This window comes from Asterias rubens, chromosome 10 (genome assembly GCF_902459465.1).
Source record: "Asterias rubens chromosome 10, eAstRub1.3, whole genome shotgun sequence".
Classification (NCBI taxonomy): domain Eukaryota; kingdom Metazoa; phylum Echinodermata; class Asteroidea; order Forcipulatida; family Asteriidae; genus Asterias; species Asterias rubens.
Genome location: NC_047071.1, coordinates 14,527,105 through 14,550,986, shown reverse-complemented (window position 1 = coordinate 14,550,986; position 23,882 = coordinate 14,527,105). Strand labels below are relative to the sequence as shown.

At 38.4% G+C, this 23,882-nt stretch overlaps 1 protein-coding gene across 1 annotated transcript; it reads right to left on the bottom strand.

The window, feature by feature from the left end:
- Positions 1–3,503: 3,503 nt before the first annotated feature.
- On the bottom strand, positions 3,504–18,609 carry LOC117296155. Its single transcript, XM_033779038.1, has 4 exons — positions 18,401–18,609; positions 8,580–8,690; positions 4,513–4,563; positions 3,504–3,624 (listed from the first exon to the last, which is right to left on the bottom strand). The coding sequence occupies exons 1-4, from the start codon at positions 18,591–18,593 to the stop codon at positions 3,545–3,547; spliced, it is 435 nt and encodes a 144-aa protein (XP_033634929.1). The 5' UTR covers positions 18,594–18,609; the 3' UTR covers positions 3,504–3,544.
- Positions 18,610–23,882: the final 5,273 nt, after the last annotated feature.

Here is a 23,882-nt window from a genome sequence, read left to right as displayed (position 1 = left end):
CTTAAATTTTTACCTCTTCTCTTGTTATGAAACTCACATAAGTATAAATCAAAACCTTTTGGCACAGTAAGGTTATCATACACAATGATTCTTTACACCGTCTTTATTCAATTTTCATAAAACTCAATTTAGCCCTTAGATTTCATTTGTTTAAGTGTCGAATTGTAGGATAAAGTAATAAATCGCAAACTGTTGCTTAGCTTGGCACAGACCTACCCGGCTCACCAGAAACCGCTAAGCCAAAATTTCATGTAAAGTACATTCGTAAACCTTGCTGTTCGCAGGTAAATTAAGTCATACAAATCATTCTGATAAAATGTCTGTGAATCGCAATGAGAATCAAAAACAAAACAAAAAGACTTAGGGGCCTACATTTATTTTTAGCCAGCCTCTAAAGACAGTCGATTGCTGTGACGTCAGTCATTGTAACATTGTTCAAGGGTCAAAGGTCAAATATCGTTAGCACGTGACGTAGTTTTACTTAGCACTGCCAAACATTGCTGAGCAGTTTACCTGCCTTAAGACTACGTCATAGTTTAATAAATGTCCCCTCCATAAATAATTTGCCGGTATTTTTTTGCTCATTAAATTTACTAGCTCATTTGCATTAAATACCTAAAAATGTTTTGACATTTTTGTTTTTATTGCTACATGCACCCATTAAAAAATCTTTGATGACATTTTTTTACCAATTACAAGGAACAGTAAAGAACTATAACAAAAGTCACAATTTAACTACAATTTTGCGATTAGAAGTAATTTTGTGTTAAAATTTTTTTTTTAAAAGGTGCCAACTTGAACCATTTTTACTTCCCCCTTGAAAACTTAAATGTTGAAGTGGAAACGCCGCCAAGTTGGGTTTGCTAGCAAAAATATTAGACTAGTGTCTTTAAGAAACACTATTCTTACTGATTTGAAACTTTGCGCATGAATACAGGATGTATATGAACAGAGAGACAGATGTAAATATGATTTTCAGGAAACTAGTGAAAGAAATAATAGATGTAATAAAAAGTTGTGCTTATCTAAAACCCATAATTAACCTCAACGTGCTTTTTAAATTTACAACAGCACCAAACACCGGATAAAATATCAATAAAAGAGCGTTAAGACACTGTACACGTTTGGTAATTATGGTCAAAGATCAGTCGTCTCACTTGGTGTATAATAACAAACACGTGAAAATTTTAGCTCAATTGGCCGTCGAAGTTGCGAGAGAATAATGAAAGAAAACACCCCTTTCTTGCACAAGTTGCTTGATTTCGGGCCCTCAAAATCTAATTCTAAGGTATCGAAATCAAATTCAAACTGTTTAGTGAGAAGTTAATTCTTATTCGAAAACTACTTCAGAGGGAGCTGTTTTTCTCACCGTGTTTTTATATAAACTATCAACAGCTCTCCATTACTCGTTACCAAGGTCTTATGCTAACAATTATTTTGAGAAATTACCAATGGTGTCCAGTGCCTTTAAAAAATTGCATAAAATAATAAAGAAAACAAAATACAAGTCAATAATTAAGACTGCACACCACGAAAGGTTTACAAAATATGAAAACTACCCTCTCAAAATTAAACATGTTGTTCAAGGAGTCCCAAATGGAGTCAAAAGAAGTAGTATCAGTAGATTGTACGGTTTAAAATTCATCTTCCATTCGGTCCGTCTGTCAGTAAGGTCACTTTAAATTCAAATCACCGCCAACCCTTCGAAGAGAAAAAAAGAAAAGAAAAAAAACATGATTATTTAAGGCACTGGACACTATTTGTAATTAGTCAAAATATTTGTCAGCATAAAAACTTACTTGCTAACGGAGAGCTGTTTAAAGTTTAACATATTGTGAGAAAGAGCTCCCTCCGAAGTAAAGTAATTTTCCACTAAAATGTTTTAGTTTGATTTCGAGACCTCAGAATAACATTTTCGTGTGACAATTATTTTCCATTATTATCTCGCAACTTCGACGACGACTTGAGCTGAAATTTCCACAGGTTTGTTATTTTGTGCATATGTTTAGATACACCAAGTGAAAAGACTGGTCTTTGACAATTACCAAAGGTGTACAGTAACTTTAAATTACTCAATAATCGGGCTGTGATGTTGGTTGTTGCATTAAAAAGGTGTCTATACTATCTTTGTTTTGTACATCAGCCTCTCCTCAGACTGCCCTTGTGCACGGCGCATTAAGTCATTGTTATAATAGATGTTAAGTTTGCATCGGGGATAAAGAATATTAATTTTGGTTTTTACCCATACACCGATGTGTGTTAGCACTGTATACTCAGTACTTTCCCGAGTCCTGTGAAAAAAATATCACAGGCACAAGTCATTGTTGTTGATATATTTTTTATTAAAAATTATATTTTTGGTAATGACGGAGGTTTATCTAGGAGAGGGCGCTCTTTCAGGCATTAGTGTACTGGCTGGCTATCAGGTTCGCTCGTCCCCGGCCCCGGCGCCAATGCGTTGGGATGGGCAAACGTATCAAGCACGCTCATTGGTTACTTCTCAGTCCCGTCATGCATTACACTCACACTGCACTTCTATTTCTATGCACAGCAGGCATGACATACTTCCTAAACAAGAATCTGTGCTAGCTGATTCGCCCATCCCATCGGTCCTGGATATAGACCTGGCCGCTGGGGCCAAGCGAAGCGATCAGGTAGATAGAAAACCACAATTACAGACTTGGAATCAAGTCTAAAGACTTGAAGTGACCCCTCTGCTATACATGCTTCCCGAGTTGTTTCTTGTTTGTATCAAATCAAATTGCGGTTACAAGTTTGGCACCCGAACAAGAAATGAACTAGGAGCAAGTTCGATCAGGGTACAATCGTCGACTAGTGGTTAGTTCGTGACGTACGTACGAAGGGCATGCGCGCTGAAATAAAAGTGCGAACGACTCTTGTCGTTTTCTAGCGACCGTATGTGAACAAGATGACCGTGAACCAAAGCTCTATGCCGTGAACACATAAAAAGTCCATACTCACCTCTTTTCAGCTATTTTAAGAAGAACTGGTCCTCTCTGCATGCAGCACACTGTGATGTGACAAATTGCTATTTGTAACCAACGATGCGACCAACCTCAACCAGCCTCGAGTGGATGGTCGCGAATAGTCGACTAGACTGGTCCAACTATCGTTGACAAACGCGGGTTCGATCAGAGTTAGTCATAGTTAGGCCGTGTCCGAAACGGCGACTTCGGCTACAGCTACGGCTAGATCGCGCGCGTCTGCTATTCTTCAACACTGGTAGACCCGCTAATCTAGACGTAGCTGTAGCCGAGGTCGTCGTTTCGGACACGGCCTAACATATCATAACTCTATGGAGTTAGTCGATCGAACTATGGTTAACTTTGGTCGTTGATCGAACTTGCTCTGTTGCTCAGGTTGTAGGGCGCTGGCACGTTCATCTGGAGGTCGCAGGTTCAAGTGCAGGAAAATCATTTATTAAGCAAAATTAACTTTGGGTTGTTTTTCTTGTGACATAAAACTGAGGTACTTACGGTGCGTTAACGAACGCGGAGGGGTGTCCTCTTTTGGGCGCAGCTGGTCAGTGACGAGGCCCTCTATAGTTTCGCGGGCGTAGGTAGAACTGACTGCTGTCGACATTGAATGTCCTCTTTCTCGCTCCTGTGTGTTCAAAGGGAAAGTATATTCGGGTGTTACTTTGCAAGTTTGTTAAAGGAACATTACCAATTGGTAGGAACAAAATTCGTCTAAGATCACAGATTTACATAAAACTTACACGGTCTAATGATGATGATAGTAGGAAACGTCCCTTGAAATATTTCTGTCTGAAATGTCACATTTGATGAGAAATGAATTAAACTAATTTCCTACTTAGAGTTTAACATTCAGTGAGCGTTTTACTAATATTTTACTCATATTTTAATCAATTTCATGCAAAATTTGTAATCGGTTTTTCACTTTTTTTCTAGTGACCCACGTGGCCGATCGATGATCGATCTCAAACTTTGTCATTTTATGTTTATAAAGAGCAAAGGAGAGCCGTTGATAGTATACAACATTGTGAGAAACGACTCCCTGAAGCCCTTTCAGGCACCTGAAAGCACACACATTTTGCGCAACAAGTGTGTTTTTCTTTCATTATTCTCGTGCAACTTCGATGACCAATTGAGCCTATATCACAGATTTGTTAGTTTATGCATAATATGTTGGGATACACCAAGTGAGAATACTGGTCTTTGACAATTACCAAAAATATTTAGTGATCGTTAGTTTTGGGTAAAAGAGTGCAGTGTTATCATGTAATGTGGTCATGAAATGTGGTCAGAGCATTGACCGACAAGTCGGCAAGACACCATTATGCCAAATTAATTGTTTTCACAAAGTAATGACTGATCGTTGAAATGTTTCTTTAACGTAACCGATAGATGATATTTTAGAACAAGAAAATACTAACAGTGATTCTAAACTAGGCTGGCTTGCTTAGGTCTACAGCGCCCTCATTTGGTCATGGCGATTATGATTGTTTTCTTTTTCAAGAAGTGTACTTACCACAATGCGTTGCGTATGCAGTATCTTTAGCGTCTCTGCACCCATTGGTTGCTGCATAGAAAGAAAACAGAATATACAAAAAAAATACATTGGAAGTATTAACAAGGGATAAAGAAATCATTTCTCTCGTAAATAGTTATGGATATTAACAACATGCACTGACGCCCTATTGTGATATTGTCCGCCTGCATTTTGTTTACACCGCAGCGAGGTGTTTTGTACTGTAACACTGTCAATTCCTGTCTGTAGAGGAGACTACGTTAATTATGTTCCCTATTGGAGGATTATGTCAAAAGGCGCAGAACGTAGTCTCCTATTCGTGACAGGAATTGGCAGTCTACAGTACAAAACTATGGTGGCTTTAAAGGGACATCGCAAATATATATTGACGCCAATATTGACGCCAATATTTGCGACTTTTACCCCAAGTTGCAAAAATTGACGCCAATATTGACGCCAATATTCACGACTTGGCCGGTGTAAAAACAAAATACACCACAATATTTTCAACGTTGATCTCCCTTCTTCATCTTCTAAACTCCAATGCTTTAACCTTCACCTCCCTGACTTAACTTTCACCAATCTCCTTCAAATTCTACAAACCAATTTCCAGTCATGTTAATGTTGAATGGACGAAACAAATTATTGTATAGCATCACATTTCAAGTTGCTCCTTTAAAGTCTGAACATTATTCCGTGTTCGGCTTTCGCATCAACTATAAAACCTTGACCTGGTTTAGTGAAATGTCTACCCCCTAACAATTCCCTCTCTTCTGTTTTTCTTTTTTGTGTGATTAGATGCGAAGAAACCGTTTGGTGGGTTGAGGTTGGTGACATTTTCCCCCATTGATGAATTCCAATCGTCACGCTGTGGGAGAAAACACAATTTTCTACGTATAACGGTTTATCAAAACAGTAGATATAAGGGATCGATCCCTGGTCACTTCGGTGTTCCATGATTAAAAAAAAGTTCTTGCTGGTTGATGACGCCCCCGTAGATGAGGGGAAAAACCTATTCAATCAGTCATCTACTCCAAGGAATGAGGCTTCAAATCTTATTGGACCCTCAACCAATCAAATCCTCAATGCGATGTGGACAAGAAATTCTCGAACCTCCTCTCTGAGGGGACAGATGGAAAACTACAGCCTCTAGATAAAGTGGTAAGAGCTTTCAATTATAAATTGGTCATGTTGTTGTTGTTGTTTATGGTGGTGGTTGTGTTGTTGCTGTTGTTGTTGTTGTCATTGTTATAGTCATAGTCGTTTTCGTTGTTGTTGTCGTTTTGGCTGTCGCTGTCACTGTAGCTGCCGCTGTCGTTGCTGTGGCTGTCGTTGTCGTTGTCGCTGTCATTGTCGTTGTCGTTGTTGTTGTCGTTGTCGTTGTCGCTGGCGCTGTCGCTGTCGCTGTCGTTGTCGCTGTCGTTGTCGTTGTCGTTGTCGCTGTCGCTGTCGCTGTCGTTGTCGCTGTCGTTGTCGCTGTCGCTGTCGCTGTCGCTGTCGCTGTCGCTGTCGCTGTCGCTGTCGCTGTCGCTGTCGCTGTCGCTGTCGCTGTCGCTGTCGCTGTCGCTGTCGCTGTCGCTGTCGCTGTCGCTGTCGCTGTCGCTGTCGCTGTCGCTGTCGCTGTCGCTGTCGCTGTCGCTGTCGCTGTCGCTGTCGCTGTCGCTGTCGCTGTCGCTGTCGCTGTCGCTGTCGCTGTCGCTGTCGCTGTCGCTGTCGCTGTCGCTGTCGCTGTCGCTGTCGCTGTCGCTGTCGCTGTCGTTGTCGTTGTAGTTGTCGTTGTCATTGTCGTTGTTGCATAATCATTATTGCTCGTTAATTGAAACTCAACTAAAAATTTATAATTTATGATTACGTTTTAATACTTCGATTACAACAACGACCGTTGAAAATGCGTTGAGATCGTAACAACTAATTTTATGAAGATTTTACTTCACTTCTTTTGTGGAGAGGTATCTTGGCTCTCAAGACAGTTCATAGTAAAAAGCAAGTTTCCATTCAACTTCAAACCCTACTAGATATAAAGAGCTGTACATTGAGATTTTGTCGCTCCACGGTGAAAACAGCGTCTTGATTACAGTATGAAAGTGTAGAGGTTTTCCTCAGTAACGATGTAATGTTATTAGATAAAGTACAGAGGGAAGGGGGAAGAGAGAAATGGCAAAAGGTTACAAGGCATGGGACGCCCAAACTACATTAGTCTAGTTTCGTTGACCATAGCTCTTTCAGAGTGCCTGATTTTGCAACAGTAAAGGGATGGGGTGGGGAGGGGGGGGGGGGACCCACCACAATTTTGCATGTACATTTTGAGTGCTGCGTCTTATCATCGCCGAAGTGTCTGGCTTTTTATGATGTTTATAGGGGTCATAATATTGCAAAATATAATTGTATTTAGAGCTTCACACTACCGTATATTAATCGTTTTTTAAATAATGTAGTATTTTTGGCATGCTAAGTTCAAACTTTACTAGGCCAAGAGATATTTTTGAATCGTAAACCTCAACATTGCATCATGAGTGGCGAATATGGACAGTATGTCGAGTATTAAAAGGAATAGCCTAACTGAAACAAATTTCACTCAAATTGAGGTAAGCACACGATTATAGCACCCAAATGTTGTCCACAGTAAATAAAATATCATGTAGCTTGTTACGGTAAAGTAAATTGTGCCTTTTTTGTTGTTGCAAAAACACAAACAAAAAATCATTCTTACGGCCAGCGTTATGTTTTCTTTGTCATTAAGCAGAACTTAATGAAATGATAACTTTGTGGCAAGTTTTTAAAAATATCGAAGATATTTATTACTTAAGTTTGTGATTGACATTTTGATTTTGTTTACATTCGGTACTATGTGACCTATGACGTCAGCGCTTGAAAGGTCAAACTTTCTGCACTAGGCACTGAAACTATGTACGCTACACACCTAGATAAAGATATTTCTATATTGAAGCTATGATATTATTGAAAGTTATTTGCGTGTTTTTTTCTTCCCTTTTCGTTTTAAAACATGAATCTTCAGAATTTTGAAATTCATCAACTCCGCATCAAACACACAAACTCAGCGTAAAAAAACACCCATATTTCGCCCTATGGGAAATTTTACCTCCGTTGTTCACCAAAGGTCACCAAAAGTGTGAAGACCAAATCATACAAAGCGGTTTTTTTCCAATTGTTGACCAAAAAAAACCTGGCAGGGTTTTTCAATTGATCCTTTCAGATTGATGAGAGAATCTAGATTTATTTTATCGAAAATAGGTTGTTTTTTGTATTGTACACCTACATGGTACTGGACACTATTGGTGACTACTCAAAGAAATTGTTTGCACAAAAACTTATTTGGTAACGACCAATGGAGAGTTGTTGGTGGTACAACACATTGTGAGAAACGGCTCCCTCTGAAGTAACGTAGTTTTTGAAAAAGGGGTAATTTCTTGCTCAAATAATAAAATCTTCAGATTATGCATCTGGAAACACAGAAAGTTGTGCAACAAGGGTGTTTTTTTCTTTCATCTTGCAACTTCGATGACCAATTGAGTCACATTTTCACAGGTTTGTTGTTTGTTGGGGATACTTCAACTTAGAACACTATAGTCTTTGACAATTACTTAGAATACTAGTCTTTGACAATTACCAAAGGTGTCCAGTGGCTTTTAAGGTATGGTAGAAAGCAGAAAGGTTTAGTCTAGTTGTAATAACAACGCCTTTGACTGTGATGATTTGCCCTGCCGGCTCGTTGACACAAAACTTGATACTGACTGACAACAACCATCATCTCTCTGTGTTCTTGGGAAATCCAATAACGTAATTACATTATGTAGCTTAGCTCGGTTTGAGACAGCTCAAGTTCAAATCTCTTAGGAATTGAGCTAATAACGCCCGGATTTCAAAAACAGGTTAAATTAGCCAACATGCCCAGATTTGACCTTCTGGTTGAAGATGAACTTACTACAGGTAAATTATTTAACGTGCAAATTCATTCACAGTGAGTATAGGGATTCATGTCATGACACAAAAATTGATCTTCAAAGGTATCAACACCCTTTAAACAAAACACAAGTAAAAAGACTCACCACATCCTAGATATTCATTCCTTATTGTTGCACACAAATCTCTTGTTGTTCTTTGTTTTATCGCCCGTTTAAATCCCATGACGCTCTCTTGACTTGCCCCTCCTCTGCCACCTGCAAAAACAAAATGAAAACAATTTAAACAAACATACAGAACAACAATATTTTTGCAAAAATGTCTATGCATGAGGAAGTCCTGCTTAGCAGAATCCGGATACCATGCTCAGATTTCACAAAGAGTTGTGACTATCCTAACTCAGGACTAATCCAATAGGAGATTATTACAAACTTAAAGCAAGTCCTAAGTTAGGATGAGTATTACATGAGTATTTCATTTGTGAAATCCACCACCGTTCTGTGGTATATAGGGTGCGTTCGTTTAGCTTCCCTGGGTCGACCCCAGTGTGCGGCGGTTTTTTTTTCTAGGACGAACGTGGGTAATTATCTGCACACGTTCGCCCTAGAAAAAAAATGTCACACACCGGGGTCGACCCAGGGAAGCTAAACGAACGCACCCATACAATCGGTGCGTAATTGAGTGACGGATAATTATAAGCGCTTTATAAGAAGTCACTACTATGACTCAGAAGACGATTAGAGCATACTGATCGAAACGTCGAGTTGAAATTAAAGGGTCTTTTCAGAGCCACCCCAATTTATTTTGAGATTATCATTACATGGTGTTACCGCAATCCTTTACTATCTCGAGTTGAAAGCAACGGTTCTTTTCAGAATCACCCCATCCCATTTAAAGATTATCGTTACATAGTGTTGTTACTATTATCGTGTTTCCACCATGCAAAGTTTCAAATCCTACTATGTTATATTTCGTAATTATATGGACTAAATGAACCTGCTGCCAGGGCCTTTTGTCATGTATTTAAAGGAACACAATGCCTTGGATCGGACGAGTTGGTCTACAAAAAGCGTTTGTAACCGTTTTTTATTATAAAATGCATATGGTTGGAAAGATGTTTTAAAAGTAGAATACAATGATCCACACACGTTTGCCTCAAAATTGCCTGGTTTTCCTTTTACTGTGCGAACTAAACGGTCGGCCATTACATGGGAGTCAAAAATTTGACTCCCATAATTGGCCGACCGTGTTAGTCGACGAGGTAAAAGGAAAACCGTGCAATTTCGAGGCATGTTTGTGTGGATCATTGTGTTCTACTTTTACAACATCTTTCTACCCATATTCATTTTTTAAAAAACGGTTACAAACGCTTTTCAAAGACCAACTCGACCGATCCAAGGCAACTTAATGATTTATTTCGAGGCATATAGAAAACCTCAACTTCTCCAAGAGACCTACTTCCATAGTATACATTTTCCGGCTACTACAGTTACCTCTTTTTTACATATTTCAACGTGACCTCAAATTACGATATTAGAATATAAATGACTTCCGACACATAATGGCTTTGCACTTTGATGGGAAATACATTTCGCAAGAAATGATCAAACGTCACAAGTTGCTCTTTAACACCGCAAATGATGACGTTGCTGTCTGGAAGAGCAATTCGCGTTGTTTCCGGGCACCTGGTTTTTAAGGTTACGGTCCTGCATCCGTAACTCATTTCGTCTTGATATCTTTATGTTATTTTATTAAATTATAATTAATATTGATTTGCTATAATTTTCCCGCTTTTTCCTGGATCTTTCCCTTAAAGCAATTGGACACTTTCGGAACAGAAACAAATATTATAAAACAAATCACAGATTTACAAATAACCTACAGGGTTACATAAGGTAATCTTGAAATATTATTCCATGAAATGCTTTACTTTTTGAGAAAACATTAAAACAATTATCAATTCTCGATATCGAGAATTACGGATTTATTGTTAACACACGTCATGACACGGCGAAACGTGCGGAAACAATGGTGGGTTTTCCCGTTATTTTCTCCCGACTCCGATGACGGATTGAGCCTAAATTTTTACAGGTTTGTTATACATAAGTTGTGATACACGAAGTGTGGGCTTTTGGACAATACTGTTTACCGAAAGTGTCCAACGGCTTTAATCCATTTCCCCTCTGTTTTTTTTCTATAAATTGATATATCTTCGTATTGTTTCTATTGCTGTTCACAAAAAAAAATAACATGAATAAACAACATAGAACGAGCAATCGTGATTTAATCAGGAAAGTTTTTAATCTAGTTTTGAAAATATGCCTTTACAAGTTTTCAAAAAATACTTATTAAAATGACCATACATCGTTTGACAAAGTCCCCAAAATTAATTAGATCAACTTAAGGAGTCATAAACTGTGTTTAAATCTTTTAAATCTCCCCTGATTAAAACACTCTGTACTTTCAGAGTGACGAGTTTGGACAGAGTACACTTTAACAGCTGGCCTATACAGATAACCAAGTCGGCACCAACTGCATGTACATAGACACAATTTGTATAAATTAATTAGGTTAAATTAACTACTCACGAACAAGATGAAGATCATTTTAGTATATTAAATGTTATTAACATTGAAATGACGGTTGCCCTTTGATGAAAAGTGCAAGTGTTCCTGAGTTGACAGGAAAGGTTTTTTAAATTTCCGACAGACTATGTAGTAAACTGTAACCAAGTATTCACACTCACATGTGCATAGACACAATTTGTAAAAGTTAAACAAAGTCTTTTAAAAAATATAAAGCTACTTATACCATATCAATGTCAATGATAATTTGAAATGATGGCGGTCTTTTGATGAAGATGCAAGTTCTCCTTATTAATAAAGACGGTATTTGACTATGCAGTTATGAGAGCTTTGTTGGTGGCCTCTGTTGGCCCACGTAGTTCTCTTAGAAGATCGTACACCAAATCATTCATGAATGGTAGCTTAGCATTGATAATTATGTGACATGGGCAATCTTACGAACCCATCATTATTGTTGAGAAATCCAATTCATTGAAACTGTTACACACTTAATGGAATCGGTATAGGTAGTTCAAGTCAGAGAATTGACTCTAAAGTGTCGATTCGTGAGGATACACCAAGTGAGAATATTGGTCTTTGAAGATTACCAAAGATGTCCAAGTCTCTGCGGTTTCTAAAACAGTGTAACCATGTGCACAGTGAACTTCTCCCATGTTTTCTCCGACAAGCCCTTTTTTATGGATATAATTTTTTCCTTGGTTGTCCCAGATGAATCTTAACAAGGTCCCTAAAATGCATTCCAAATTGCATTTCCATGCAACAAAAAACAACTCACGGCAATTGCACACCAGTATGATGAAAGATTCATGACACAAAATAAGAACATAAATGTCACTAGTTTTGGACAGAATAAAATAAAAAGCAAACTGAATCAAAATTCCATGAAATACAAAATCCAGCCATGAATAATTTATTGAGACATTTTATCGTAACCACAATGACAGATGGTAGGCCTTTGGTGGTTTTGTTCTTTCTTGTTGGCACCTTTGTCTTCTTCCTGTTCTCTCGGTCGGCAAATTCAAAAAAATGTCATTAATACATGGTTCCATTAATCAGTTTTTTCCCCTTCTAATCCTTGCTCCCATACTCAATCTTCATAAACAATTCATTGAGTCCTATATACAGAGAGGGGATAGTTTTTTATTAATATACCGACGAAGGGTTGACGAGGTGACTTGAGTGGACTAAAGGGGCAAACGGGGAGCGTTGGCGTATGAGGGGGGAAATGCTCACAGGGTGTTTTAAAGGCACTGGGCACCTTTGATATTTTGTCAAAGACCAGTGTTCTCCATTGGTCTATCCAAGCGTATGCGGCTCCCTCTGAAGTGACGTAGTTTTTTAGAAAGGGGGGTAATTTTCACTCAAATATGAATACTTCAGGCCTGAAGCCTTTTGAAGGGATCTAAAACACACAAATTTGGGCAACAAGGGTGTTTTTTTCTTCATTATTCTCTTGCAACCTCGATGGCCATTTGAGTAAAAAAAATTCAATAGTTTGTTATTTTATGCATATATGTTGAGATGCACCAAGTACTGGTCTTTGACAATTACCAAAGGTGTCCAGTGTCTTTGAACAGCTACTCGAGCGGAATGTTTTTAACGGACATGGTATCTTGTTTTGAATTTGTTCACCACTCTAATGTCATTTTGATATGTGTACACTTCTTAATTTTTCGTAATTATCGATTAAGAAATCAGGCCCCAACCTAGGTTTGGAAAAACTAAAAACACTTCTGCCATTTGTGGGAGTTTTCTTTGTTGTTCCCCCACGCTGCAAAGCGGCTTTACAAATTGGAGCTCCCAACTATGACATTTTGAGGGTGATTATATACGTAACGGAGCTTTTCGCAAATTGGGGTTACTATCCTTACATATTAATAAGTTATTAAATTTTGTTCTCAAATATTTTCTTTGTGTATCGTCCCATATCAACGCAAACAGATACAATTAATTTCACCTGTTTACCTTGAAATTGACAGGCAAGGCGAGACTCCAAGTGATAAGAAAACGGAGTGCTCTTTGAAATATCATAGTTACATCTCATTCAAAGGCATAGCATATACCTTTGGATTTTCTGGAGCCGTTTTAATCAAATGTAGATGTTTCTATACAATAAAACTAACAAGTGAATACTTAGTTTCGAAAAAGTCGTTTATGAGTGAGATATCGCCGGGACGGGAGCGAGTATGTCCACGCACAGGTAGAAAACGGCTAAGAATACATAATCTGAAATGCGTTACAGCAATCCAACGCGTCTCAGATTCTAATTGTGTGGAATCAAAATATTCTTTTTCTACATAACCACCACATAGCTTCGAAAGTGAAATGTTTCTCACAATGCTTTGAATACTATCGAAAGCTGTTGTAGACTGGGATGGTCAAAGGGTAACTTAAGTACTCGTTTCTTAATCCTGGCCAGCTTGAAATGGATTGTCTCTGTCCCTAGTTCCCTGCTCTTCCCTCTCCCACCCTGTTTTCCTGTCATCTCCCAATCTACCCTACTCTCTCATCTATTCTTCACATGTTATTGTTGTATCCAAACCTTTATGTCAGTCATCATCATTCAGGACCAGTGCTTTATAGTTGCCACTATTTAGCATGTATGCCTTCATGTCGTTCTGTTCAACATGTTTTTTCTATTTTTCCCCCTATAACTACAATCTTATTTGCAATTACATGTATTGTTATTGTCCTGTTTGAAATGGCCGAATAAATAAATAAACAATAATAATAACCAATAGTTTTGTAGTACCATTGATTTGAAACAATGTTAAAGCGCTTTGAAACGCCCGTACAAAGCGCTATACAAATGTTATTATTATTATTATTAAGTGTCCCTTTAAAAAACGGTATAGGCCTAGGCCTACACAGAGTAGGAAACCACAGTTTCTTTTCGCATTGAATTCTAATGTCAAAGAACACCACATTCGAAGGCAATGGCAATCCCATTGCCAACAACATGCAAATTACGACCGACTGAAACAATGGCCGCCGGGTAAATTTTTAGAGATTTGCAGATCACAGATTAAGGCTGGGAACACTAATAACGGTGCGAAATTATAATTCGCCATCGGGCGGGATGTGAAAGGACGTTATAAGATATTTTGTAATTTGCGATAGATCTTTAAAAATATTCATGTTTTAAATTTGTATGAGTCCATTGATACTCGTATTCATTTGCATTTACGACAACCATTGTAGTCTCAGTTGAAGTTATACAATCCGCATACTTTCTTAGTAAGGAGCAATGGGGAGCTGTTGGTAGTATAAAACATTGTGAGAAACGGCTCCCTCCGAAGAAACGTAGTTTTTTTTATATGTAATTTCTCACTCAAAAAGACTTCAGGCCTGAAGCCTTTCATATAAAGTGAAAACACACAAATTTGTAAAACAAAAGGGTGTTTTTCTTTCATTGTTCTTTTTCAACTTCGCTACCAATTTAGTCCAAATTTTCACAGGTTTGTTATTTTATGCATATGTTGGGGGTACATCAAGTGAGGACACTGGTCTTTGACAATCAAAGGTGTCCAGTGCCTTTAAAACACGGTCAGAATTAACATAAGCCTTGGTCATCCACTGGTCATAGTGGCCTAGATTGAAATGTTTAATAATTAGTAATTGCCTAATCTATGATAAATAAAGTTAGTTTTTAAATTGTATTAAATTTAATTTAACATTTTTTTTTTTAAATATCAGCACGATCCCTTGATTGAAACGTGTGGAATTATTATTCAATGGCTCTTTCTCTGCCTGAAAATTCCTTCTGAGTGGAGATATTAAAACATGTTAGTTGAGAAACAGTCATTTTGTTTCCCCTTCACGATAACAATGTAATGCTTCATCAGGTCTGACCGACTACCCTATTTTATTATTTGATTTGATTTGAAATGGTTTATTAAAGTAAAAATCATTCTCACGGCCAGTTAGGCTAAATAACATGATTTATAGTAGTTAAAAAAAACATTAAAATACCTACAAATCAAAGGTCAAACATAAAATACAATACATAAACAAAATTAACATCAAAAGTAAAAAATAAAAATATGGTGACATTTATCAATACATGAGCTCCAGACTGATGAGATATTGGGAATCAAATTTCCTTGAAATTGAAAGAAAATCACTTTAATCCTTGTATCACGGCAGTAATATTTCACAAAGGCCTGCGCCCGAGAGTCGATATTGCTATCCCCCATGAACAGATTTATACATGCCAGAAAGGATGGACCTAAAGGTTGGGGGTTGGAGTGTCACAAGCAATAATATATTTCACTTACATGCCCCTCTTACACTACACGCCCCCCCCCCCTCACCCACCCAATTTTGTAGAACGAAAAAACACAAAGCAGATGTACTTCGAGTGTTTTATAGACCTTTCCATGATAGCAAAACGCGTGTTATTAACAAAAAATTTGACCAAACTCAACATTTTCCGGTAAAGATTCACGAGCAGAACTATTGTTTCCAAAAAACAACAAAATATTTTTCGAGTATTTGTATAACATTCCTATCAAACTATATGGCTATTCTGTTTTTGACTTTCCATAGTTTTCCCAATCTCGGCTTGCAAAAACTCGGGTTGTGACGATACAATAAAAAGTTCTTTAGCCTCACTCAGTTGTGTGGAAATAATTAGGCATGTCCAGCTATATAGGCAGCACAGAAACTGTTGGGTGTGTGAGACCGAAGCCGTAATGTAATCTCCCATTAAAATCAATGTAATCGAGCAGTGACTGCAAGTGTTATAGCAATGTAAACAGCACCCACCCCGGGGCTAAATAAGAATCAGCATTCACATTACACCACCTTTTTCTGTTATTAATAAGCTACAGCTTTGTGTGCGTACGAAATGCACAAAAAGCACACTAACAGCTTATGAATGTTCATGACAAGCAAATAGTGGGGGAGGGGAGGGGGCATCGGGTTTCAGGAAAATTAAGTCAGAGATTTTTCTTTTTAAAGATCAAAATTTCATTTTGAATTTCATTTCATTTATTCTGGTTGTGAAGCTAAAAAGGACTCACAGAAAAGCGAAATTAAAACCAATGTACTAGCCAAGAACCCAGAGAAGACAAGGAAGGAAGTTGCAGTTCTAAATGTGGGAGGTAAAACCCCAGTGAATTATTTCCAGGGAAAACACACGCAGTCGGGATAGGGACTGAAAACACAGTCCACATTATTGTACCCTTCTGAAGTGACAGAGTTTCGAGAAAGAAGTAATTTTCCACGAATTTGATATCGAGACCTCAAGTTTAGAATTTGAGGTCTCGAAATCAAGCATCTAAAAGTACACAACTTTGTGTGACAAGGTTTTTTCTTCTTTCTTAGTTATCTCGCAACTCCCAATCGAGCTCAAATTTTCACAGGTTGGTTATTTTATGCATACGTTGAAATACAATAAGTGAGGAGACTGGTCTTTGACAATTAACAATAGTGTCCACTGTCTTAAAAACAAAAAATTCTTGATTTTGAAAGGATTCGGAAGGAATCGCTTCTCTGATTTGGATTTGGTGAAAAAGGCTATTTGGTGAGCCTTCAGAATCAAATTATATTCGTTTCCAGTAGCTACCAATCTTGTTTTCATTTAGTTAGTAAACCGCCAAAATATTACCTGTAACAATAATCTCTGAGGCATTCAAGGGTCTGATAGGTTTGGTAATGAAGAACAGCAGAGTGCATTTTGGGAAGCATTTCACTTCGAACTAACTGTGGCTTTGTACAAAAACATAAATTATTATCCCCAAATTTGACTATAAGAAAATTACTAGGTTGCGTATTTACTGTTAGGGATTTTTCTTCCTGCGTGGACATTATTCGCGCCGGATATTTGGCGTTATCTTAAAATCGTGACAACTATTTGAAATGAAATTTTCTCAGGTAAATTATATTATACACGGTTTTTTTATTAAGTGATTTAAACAATCGAATGGCTCAAACAACACATCGGTATTGAAAGTGTAAACCTTAATTGTCAATATATATACTACCAAAATTTGTTAAGCTACGTGTTTTGTTTTAGAGCAAAATGACGCAAGCTCTGGTGTTTCTGATTAGCACAGGATTCGAGTCCCGTTCGTGACAACTGTTTCCTCGAGCAAGATACTTAGCCATAAATGGTTTGCCCTTCAGACGGGACCTTAAGCCGGGAACTTAAGCCGCAGCCGTCGATTTCACAAAGAGTTAGGACTCGTATTATCTCGAGTTAGGACAAGTAACCCGCCCTAACTTAGTATGGGTTCCATGCGTCCTTACGTCTTCGGCTACGGAACTGAACTCGTCCTAAACTCCTAAGACTAATCCTAAGTTAGGAAGAGTTTTGTGAAATCGACGGGAGGCCCCGTACTAAGATTTATAGTGCACGTTAAAGAACCCATAACTTTAGGCACTGGACACTATTGGTAATTTATTACTCAAAATAGTTTTTAGCAAAACAACTTACTTGCCAACGAGCAACGGAGAGCTGTTGATAGTGTATGAAACATTGTGAGAAACGGCTCTCTCTCTCTGAAGTACGTACAATTTTGAGAAAGAGGTACTTCTCACTCAAATATTTGAAACTGGTCAAAACAAATTAGGCATCTGGAAGCAGACAAATTGTGCTATAGGGGTGTTTTCCGTCATTAATCTTTTGCAACTTCGATGACCAATCAAGTTCAAATTTTTCACAGATTTGTTTTTTTTAATCAATGGAAACAAGTAGCTTTCCCTAGTTTCAATTGAATCTAATAAATTTCAGTGTAAATCTTTTAGAGAGTAATTTTACTGATATGAGGCTTCCTGGGTTTTATTACAAGATAACAAATGTAGTTGGGATGACACTGCTCCAAAATTGCAAAAGTCGTGGGTTCGATTCCCACCCAAGTAATATGCATGTGGAAATTTGTTTTCAAAGTACTGGATCGGAATATATGGGTACAGACCAAAAAGGAATATTCTTTATACCCGATGCATATTAATTTAGCTTAAAAGCAGTGGACACTATTGGTAATTGTCAAAGACTAGCCTTCACAATTGGTGTATCTAAACATATGTATAAAATAACAAACCTGTGAAAATTTGAACTCAATCGGTCATCAAACTTGTGAGATAATAATGAAAGAAAAAACACACCCTTGTCACACGAAGTTGTGTGCGTTTAGATGGTTGATTTCGAGACCTCAAGTTCTAAATCTGAGGTCTCGAAATCAAATTCGTGGAAAATTACTTCTTTCTCGAAAACTATGGCACTTCAGAGGGAGCCGTTTCGCACAATGTTTTATACCATCAACCTCTCCCCATTACTCGTCACCAAGTAAGGTTTGACGCTAATAGTTGTTTTGAGAATGTACCACTGCCTTTAAGAACAAAATAATTTGAAAAGTAGTTGCAAATCAATTGCTTACCTGTTAATAGCGTTGTATCTGCAGGATGTGGCCCCATCGTTAGTATCAGCGCACTTAATACCAAACAAACCAACGTAAGCAAATATCCAGACATCTTTGCCAAGTTGAAACAAAAAACTCTCTCTCGGTTTTGTTTTGGTATCCAAACGTAGTGGGGGGAAAAAAAGAGACAGAGATCCGCACCCTTGATCATTTACTCTCAGAATGAAACATTGATCTCGCGGTCCGTGAGACTACAGCTAAAATAGAATCCGTTTCCCAATCACCAATGAAGAGAGGGGTACCTTCTTGTTGCCATGGTGACGGAACCCTTCACAGAACAAAAAGAAAACTCTGGTTTTTTCTTTCTTCTTCGCCCTCGTCCTGACGAATGGAGATGTCTCTCCTCTCACAAGTGATTGGCACTCCACTTCGTCACGCCTGAATTGCGGCGTAATGCCACAAGAACAAGCTTGTCATTACTGGAGTAAAATTATGATTTGGCGGATAAACAAGGACTCAGTCATTTCCGGAGAGAAAGGGGAAGGGGGGGGGGCTTTTTGTTGATGGTTAATGTCAACATGTGTTTAAGACTTATTCAAAGTAGTAAACAGGTATGGACTTCGATGGGTTGACTTTTTTTTATGAATTCGTAGATTTTCCCCTGCCGTAGTAAAAGATTTTTGAGAAAGAGGTAATTTCTCACTCAAATAATAACAAAGTTCAGGCCTGAAGCCTTATTATGAATCTTAAAGCACACAAGGGTGTTTTTAAGAAGAAACTATAACAGAACAGTATACTCTGCTCGTCCTGCTTCTCCTGAACACGAGCAGAGTATACTGTTCGAAACGTTGAGACCACACCGGCTCTTTTCAGAGCCAACACTCACCCTAAATGATTTACACATAGTTGTACCCACAAGTTGACTATTTATTTATTGTTTCTTCCTACTTATCCACACCATGCAAAGCTTCAAACAAAACTTGTTAATCAGTCTCCTGAAGACAACCAGAGTATACTGTTCGAAACGTTGAGACCACACCGGTTCTTTTTAGAGCCAACACTGCCACTAAAGAGATTTACACATGGTTGTACCCTCAAGTTTACTATTTATTTATTGTTTCTTCCTACTTATCCACACCATGCAAAGCTTCAAACAAAACTTGTTAATCAGTCTCCTGAAGACAACCAGAGTATACTGTTCGAAACGTTGAGACCACACCGGCTCTTTTCAGAGCCAACACTGCCACTAAAGAGATTTACACATGGTTGTACCCTCAAGTTTACTATTTATTTATTGTTTCTTCTTATTTCTCCACACCATGTAAAGCTTAAAACAATACTTAAGGTTTTTTTTTTCTTTCATTATTTTCTTGCAACTTCGATGACAAATTGAGCCCAATTTCACAGGTTTGTTATTTGCATGCATTATGTTTAGATACATAGTTCAATAAATCTTAGAGTTATTACGAATCGTGAGACATCCACGCATGACTGTAAGCTTATTACTAATCCCAGTTTCGATATCAGGGATTAAGTTTTGCGTTTACCGAGATGCTCTTGTCTGTCATTTTCAAAATAATATTCGTAATGCAACCTGAAGGTGACTGTAAACTTAATCAGCCCTCAAGGCCTCGGTGTCTAAGGGGGTGAATAACACTCGAAGACCCGGCGAGGAAGGGCTCGAGTTGCGGTGAAGAAGAGAGTGTTGAAACAGTGTCGGTTTTAATTCTTTAAAGGCACTGGACACGTTTGGTAATTGTGTGAGACAATTACTCTGTACCTGGTGTGTTTCAACATCATGCACAAAATAACAAATCTGTGGAAATGTGGACTCAATTGGTCATCGAATTTACAAGAAGCACCCTTGGTGCACAAATTTGTTTGATTTCATATGCCTAACAGAAGCTTTTAAATCAGATTCAAATATTCGAGTTAGACATATACCTCTTTCTCAAAACCTATATACTTTACCTCAGAAGGAGCCATTTCCCACAATATTTTATACAATCAATAGCTCTCCATTGCTCGTTATGCTAACAATTATTTTGAGTAATTACCAACAGCGTCCCGATAATGACGATTTGAACGCGTTTCAGGAGTTGAGTCCATTCGTGACAATCTTGTATTTAAAACAAATATTTTGAACAAGTTCCCTTATAATCTTCGTGCAAAATACAACGTAAAAGATAATACTTTATTTCCACGCGATATTTATACCTGACAGATCTGTCTTTTCTTTGCACTCTTGCCAAGCTTATAATTTGTTTTTAAAGGTAAAAAATAAATGAAAAAAATAAATAAGATAGACAGAAAAAGGGAAATGAAAGGAAACAGTATAGATCATATTTGACGTTTTTCATCAGACGTTTATCTCATGGTCATTCTTTTATATCGCTCGTGAATAGACTCCTAATTAATGCAATCAAAAACCGTTTGAAGAAACCGAGTGACCAATCACAAACCTGGCATTGGTATATCCGGGCAATGCACGAAACGAGATCAATGGTGACGTAAGCACTCTAATCTTTTGCATCATTGTTTAATATTCATAAGTGCACTCGTCATTAGTAGCGGAAGTGTTAGACGTCATTCAAGTCGTCTAACGCAAAGATTGGTTTTTATATTGCGAAAAGGGTTTTGATACCTTCTGTATATCAAGTTTAAAGCAATCGCGAATAATGAAGTAATTTATGTAATAAATGTAATTTATCTGTAGAATTTTCAGCTTCATAATTACAGTAAAAATAAATGAAATTCAAAGAGCAATGTTTCAAGCAGGAGAGTCGCGCGCGCATGTACACGTAAATAAAGAAGACGATCAGAGCATACTGATCGCATACTGATCGAAACGTCGAGTTAACCAACGGTTCTTTTCAGAACCACCCCAACTCATTTAGAGATGGTCATTATCATGGTGTTACCGCAAACCCTTCTAGATCTTATTTCCACCATGCAAAGTTTCAAATCCTACTTACACGTAAATAATAACGATGTAAATGCTAAATTAATTTTTGTCTTCCGAGTCGAATATTTTTGTTGTGACAATGTTTTTATACCCATTAATATAAAAAACTACAGCGCAATATTGGGTGCATTCGTTTAGCTTTCCTCGACTCCGGTCTGCCCCTGGTGAGTTCGAATAGCTTTAACGTCATTCCAGGGGCTCACCCGGGTCAGCCCCAGTGCCCTGCTTGTGGAGTGGGTCACTTGGGGTGACCCGAGGTGCATGACGTCACACGAGAGGGCGAGTGTGATCGTTCGATTAGCTCTTCAGAGGCTCACCCGAGTGATCGTCGACCCAGGGAAGCCGATCGAACGCACCCATTCTAAGGGAAGCTTTTCAAACAATGTAAGTTTGATGTAAATCTGTTGACATCGTGTTTTAGTCGTCCAAAAAACATTCCAAAACCTTTAAAAGAAGGTGTGTTTGGCAATCACTCTTAAAATGAATGGCCCATACAGCACCAGTCGATATTATAAAACATTTTGAGAAACATTTCACCTTGAAGTAATGGGGTTGTTGAAAAAGATATAGATACAATTTTTCTGATTGGTTAACCAAATTTGTTCGAAAACAACTAAGCTGTACTTTTCCCCAACAATTCTCATAAAAGCATACATCCAAATGGAAGATAATGCTAATCATGTCATTACAGCATGGTTTGTAGCTCAAAACCCAGTGGATATCTTTCCTTCTAAATGTTTGTTTTTCAGAAATCTTTTCAGGAAGAAGAAGGGTTGACAATTGACATAAAACCGCAACTGTAGAGCTTTTTTACATCAAAGGGGAAAAAATGCCGTCCCCTGATCATTTTGAAATTAGGTTACTCTCTAATTAGCAAACATTACACTCAGTGGCCATTCTCCGGCGAAGTGATTTAGCTCTCGAGTCAGGCGTGAATGAGCGGCTAGTCGGCCGGGGGCGTACGGAGCGGTAAGACGGGGTGGTGAACGTAGTGTAGCGACACGTCGGGAAGCTTAGCCCCCGGGACAACCCTTGGCAGATTTATGAGCGATTGGAATTACCGACACGTAAAGAGAATTCTAGTCAGGAATTCCCACATGAAATTCAGACGGGGAATGGAATTGCCATTCATGATCACTGGGCCATAAAATAAATCCGTAATTTTCTCTTATCATTTTGTTTTCGTCTCAAGGGATGTTATTTTATTTCATCAAAAAAATTCTTGCATGATAAGTTTTTGATTTTTTCGGCCAAAGCGGGGGTAAGTTATTACTAATATTGAGTGGTGTCGTCCTTACTTCCTGACCGCACTTTTGCCGATGTGGAAATAAATCTGGCCGTTGTGGTCTTTCCCGCAGAAGGGCTGACCGGATAACGGGACGGATATGCCCCGGGGATCCGCGCCGATCAACCCGCCTGGGTTCGGATAGGTGCAGTCGGCAACGATCCAAAGATTCTCGTAGATTGGTCGTCAAAGCAACTTAAAATTGTAAGGGTAGTGGTAATTCTTGGATCTCTTCAAAACACACGTAAAAAATCATCGTCACGGGGCACTTCTTAAGAGATAATGTTTAAGATGATCTGCGCGAGAATGGAATTGTCAGTGTATCTGTTGTTATTTTTGACATGATTTTAAAAAGATGAGACCGTTTTGTGTATTTTGTTTATGAAAGTGATCCGTTCTAATGCACGTTTTCTCCTCGACGAAAACAGTTGGAAAATAGGACGTGCGAAATGTGGGCGCCAAAATGAACCCGTGGCACCTAACCATAACAATGTAATCAACAAAGGTACAAATTGTTATCAATATAAATTGAATGACTTGAAACACAATTTACTAACCCCCAACTTGGATGGGAGTTGTTTCATGACGATCAATTTTGCAGGAAAACCGGGTCAATATTACAGGTTTGCATGACAACCTAGCCTGGTCAATATTGCAAGCTTTCATGACAACCTAGCCAGGTCTATATTGCCTGCCATCAGGGCAACCTAGAAAGGTCATTATTACAAAGCTTGCAGAACAACCTAGCCAGGTCAATATTGCGACTTGCAGAACAACGAGGCCGGGTCAATATTGCAAGCTTTATATGATAACCTATAGCCAGGTCAACAATGTAGGCTAACAGGGCAACATAGACAGGTCATACACGGGCTCGCAGGGCAACCTGTTGGTCAATATTGTAGGCATGCAGGACACCCTAGCCAGGTCAATATTGCAGACTTGTAGGGCAATTTAGCCAGGTCAATATTGCAGACTTTCAGGACAACCTAGCCAGGACAATATTGCAGACTTGCAGGGCAATCTAGTTAGGTCAATAATGTAGGCTAGCAGCACAGCCTAGTCAGGTCAATAATGTAGGAAACAGGGCAACCTAATCAGGTCAATATTTCAGGCTTGCAGAGCAACCTATAGGTCAATATTGCAGACTTTCAGGACAACCTAGCCAGTACAATATTGCAGACTTGCAGGGCAATCTAGTCAGGTCAATAATGTAGGAAACAGGGCAACCTAATCAGGTCAATATTTCAGGC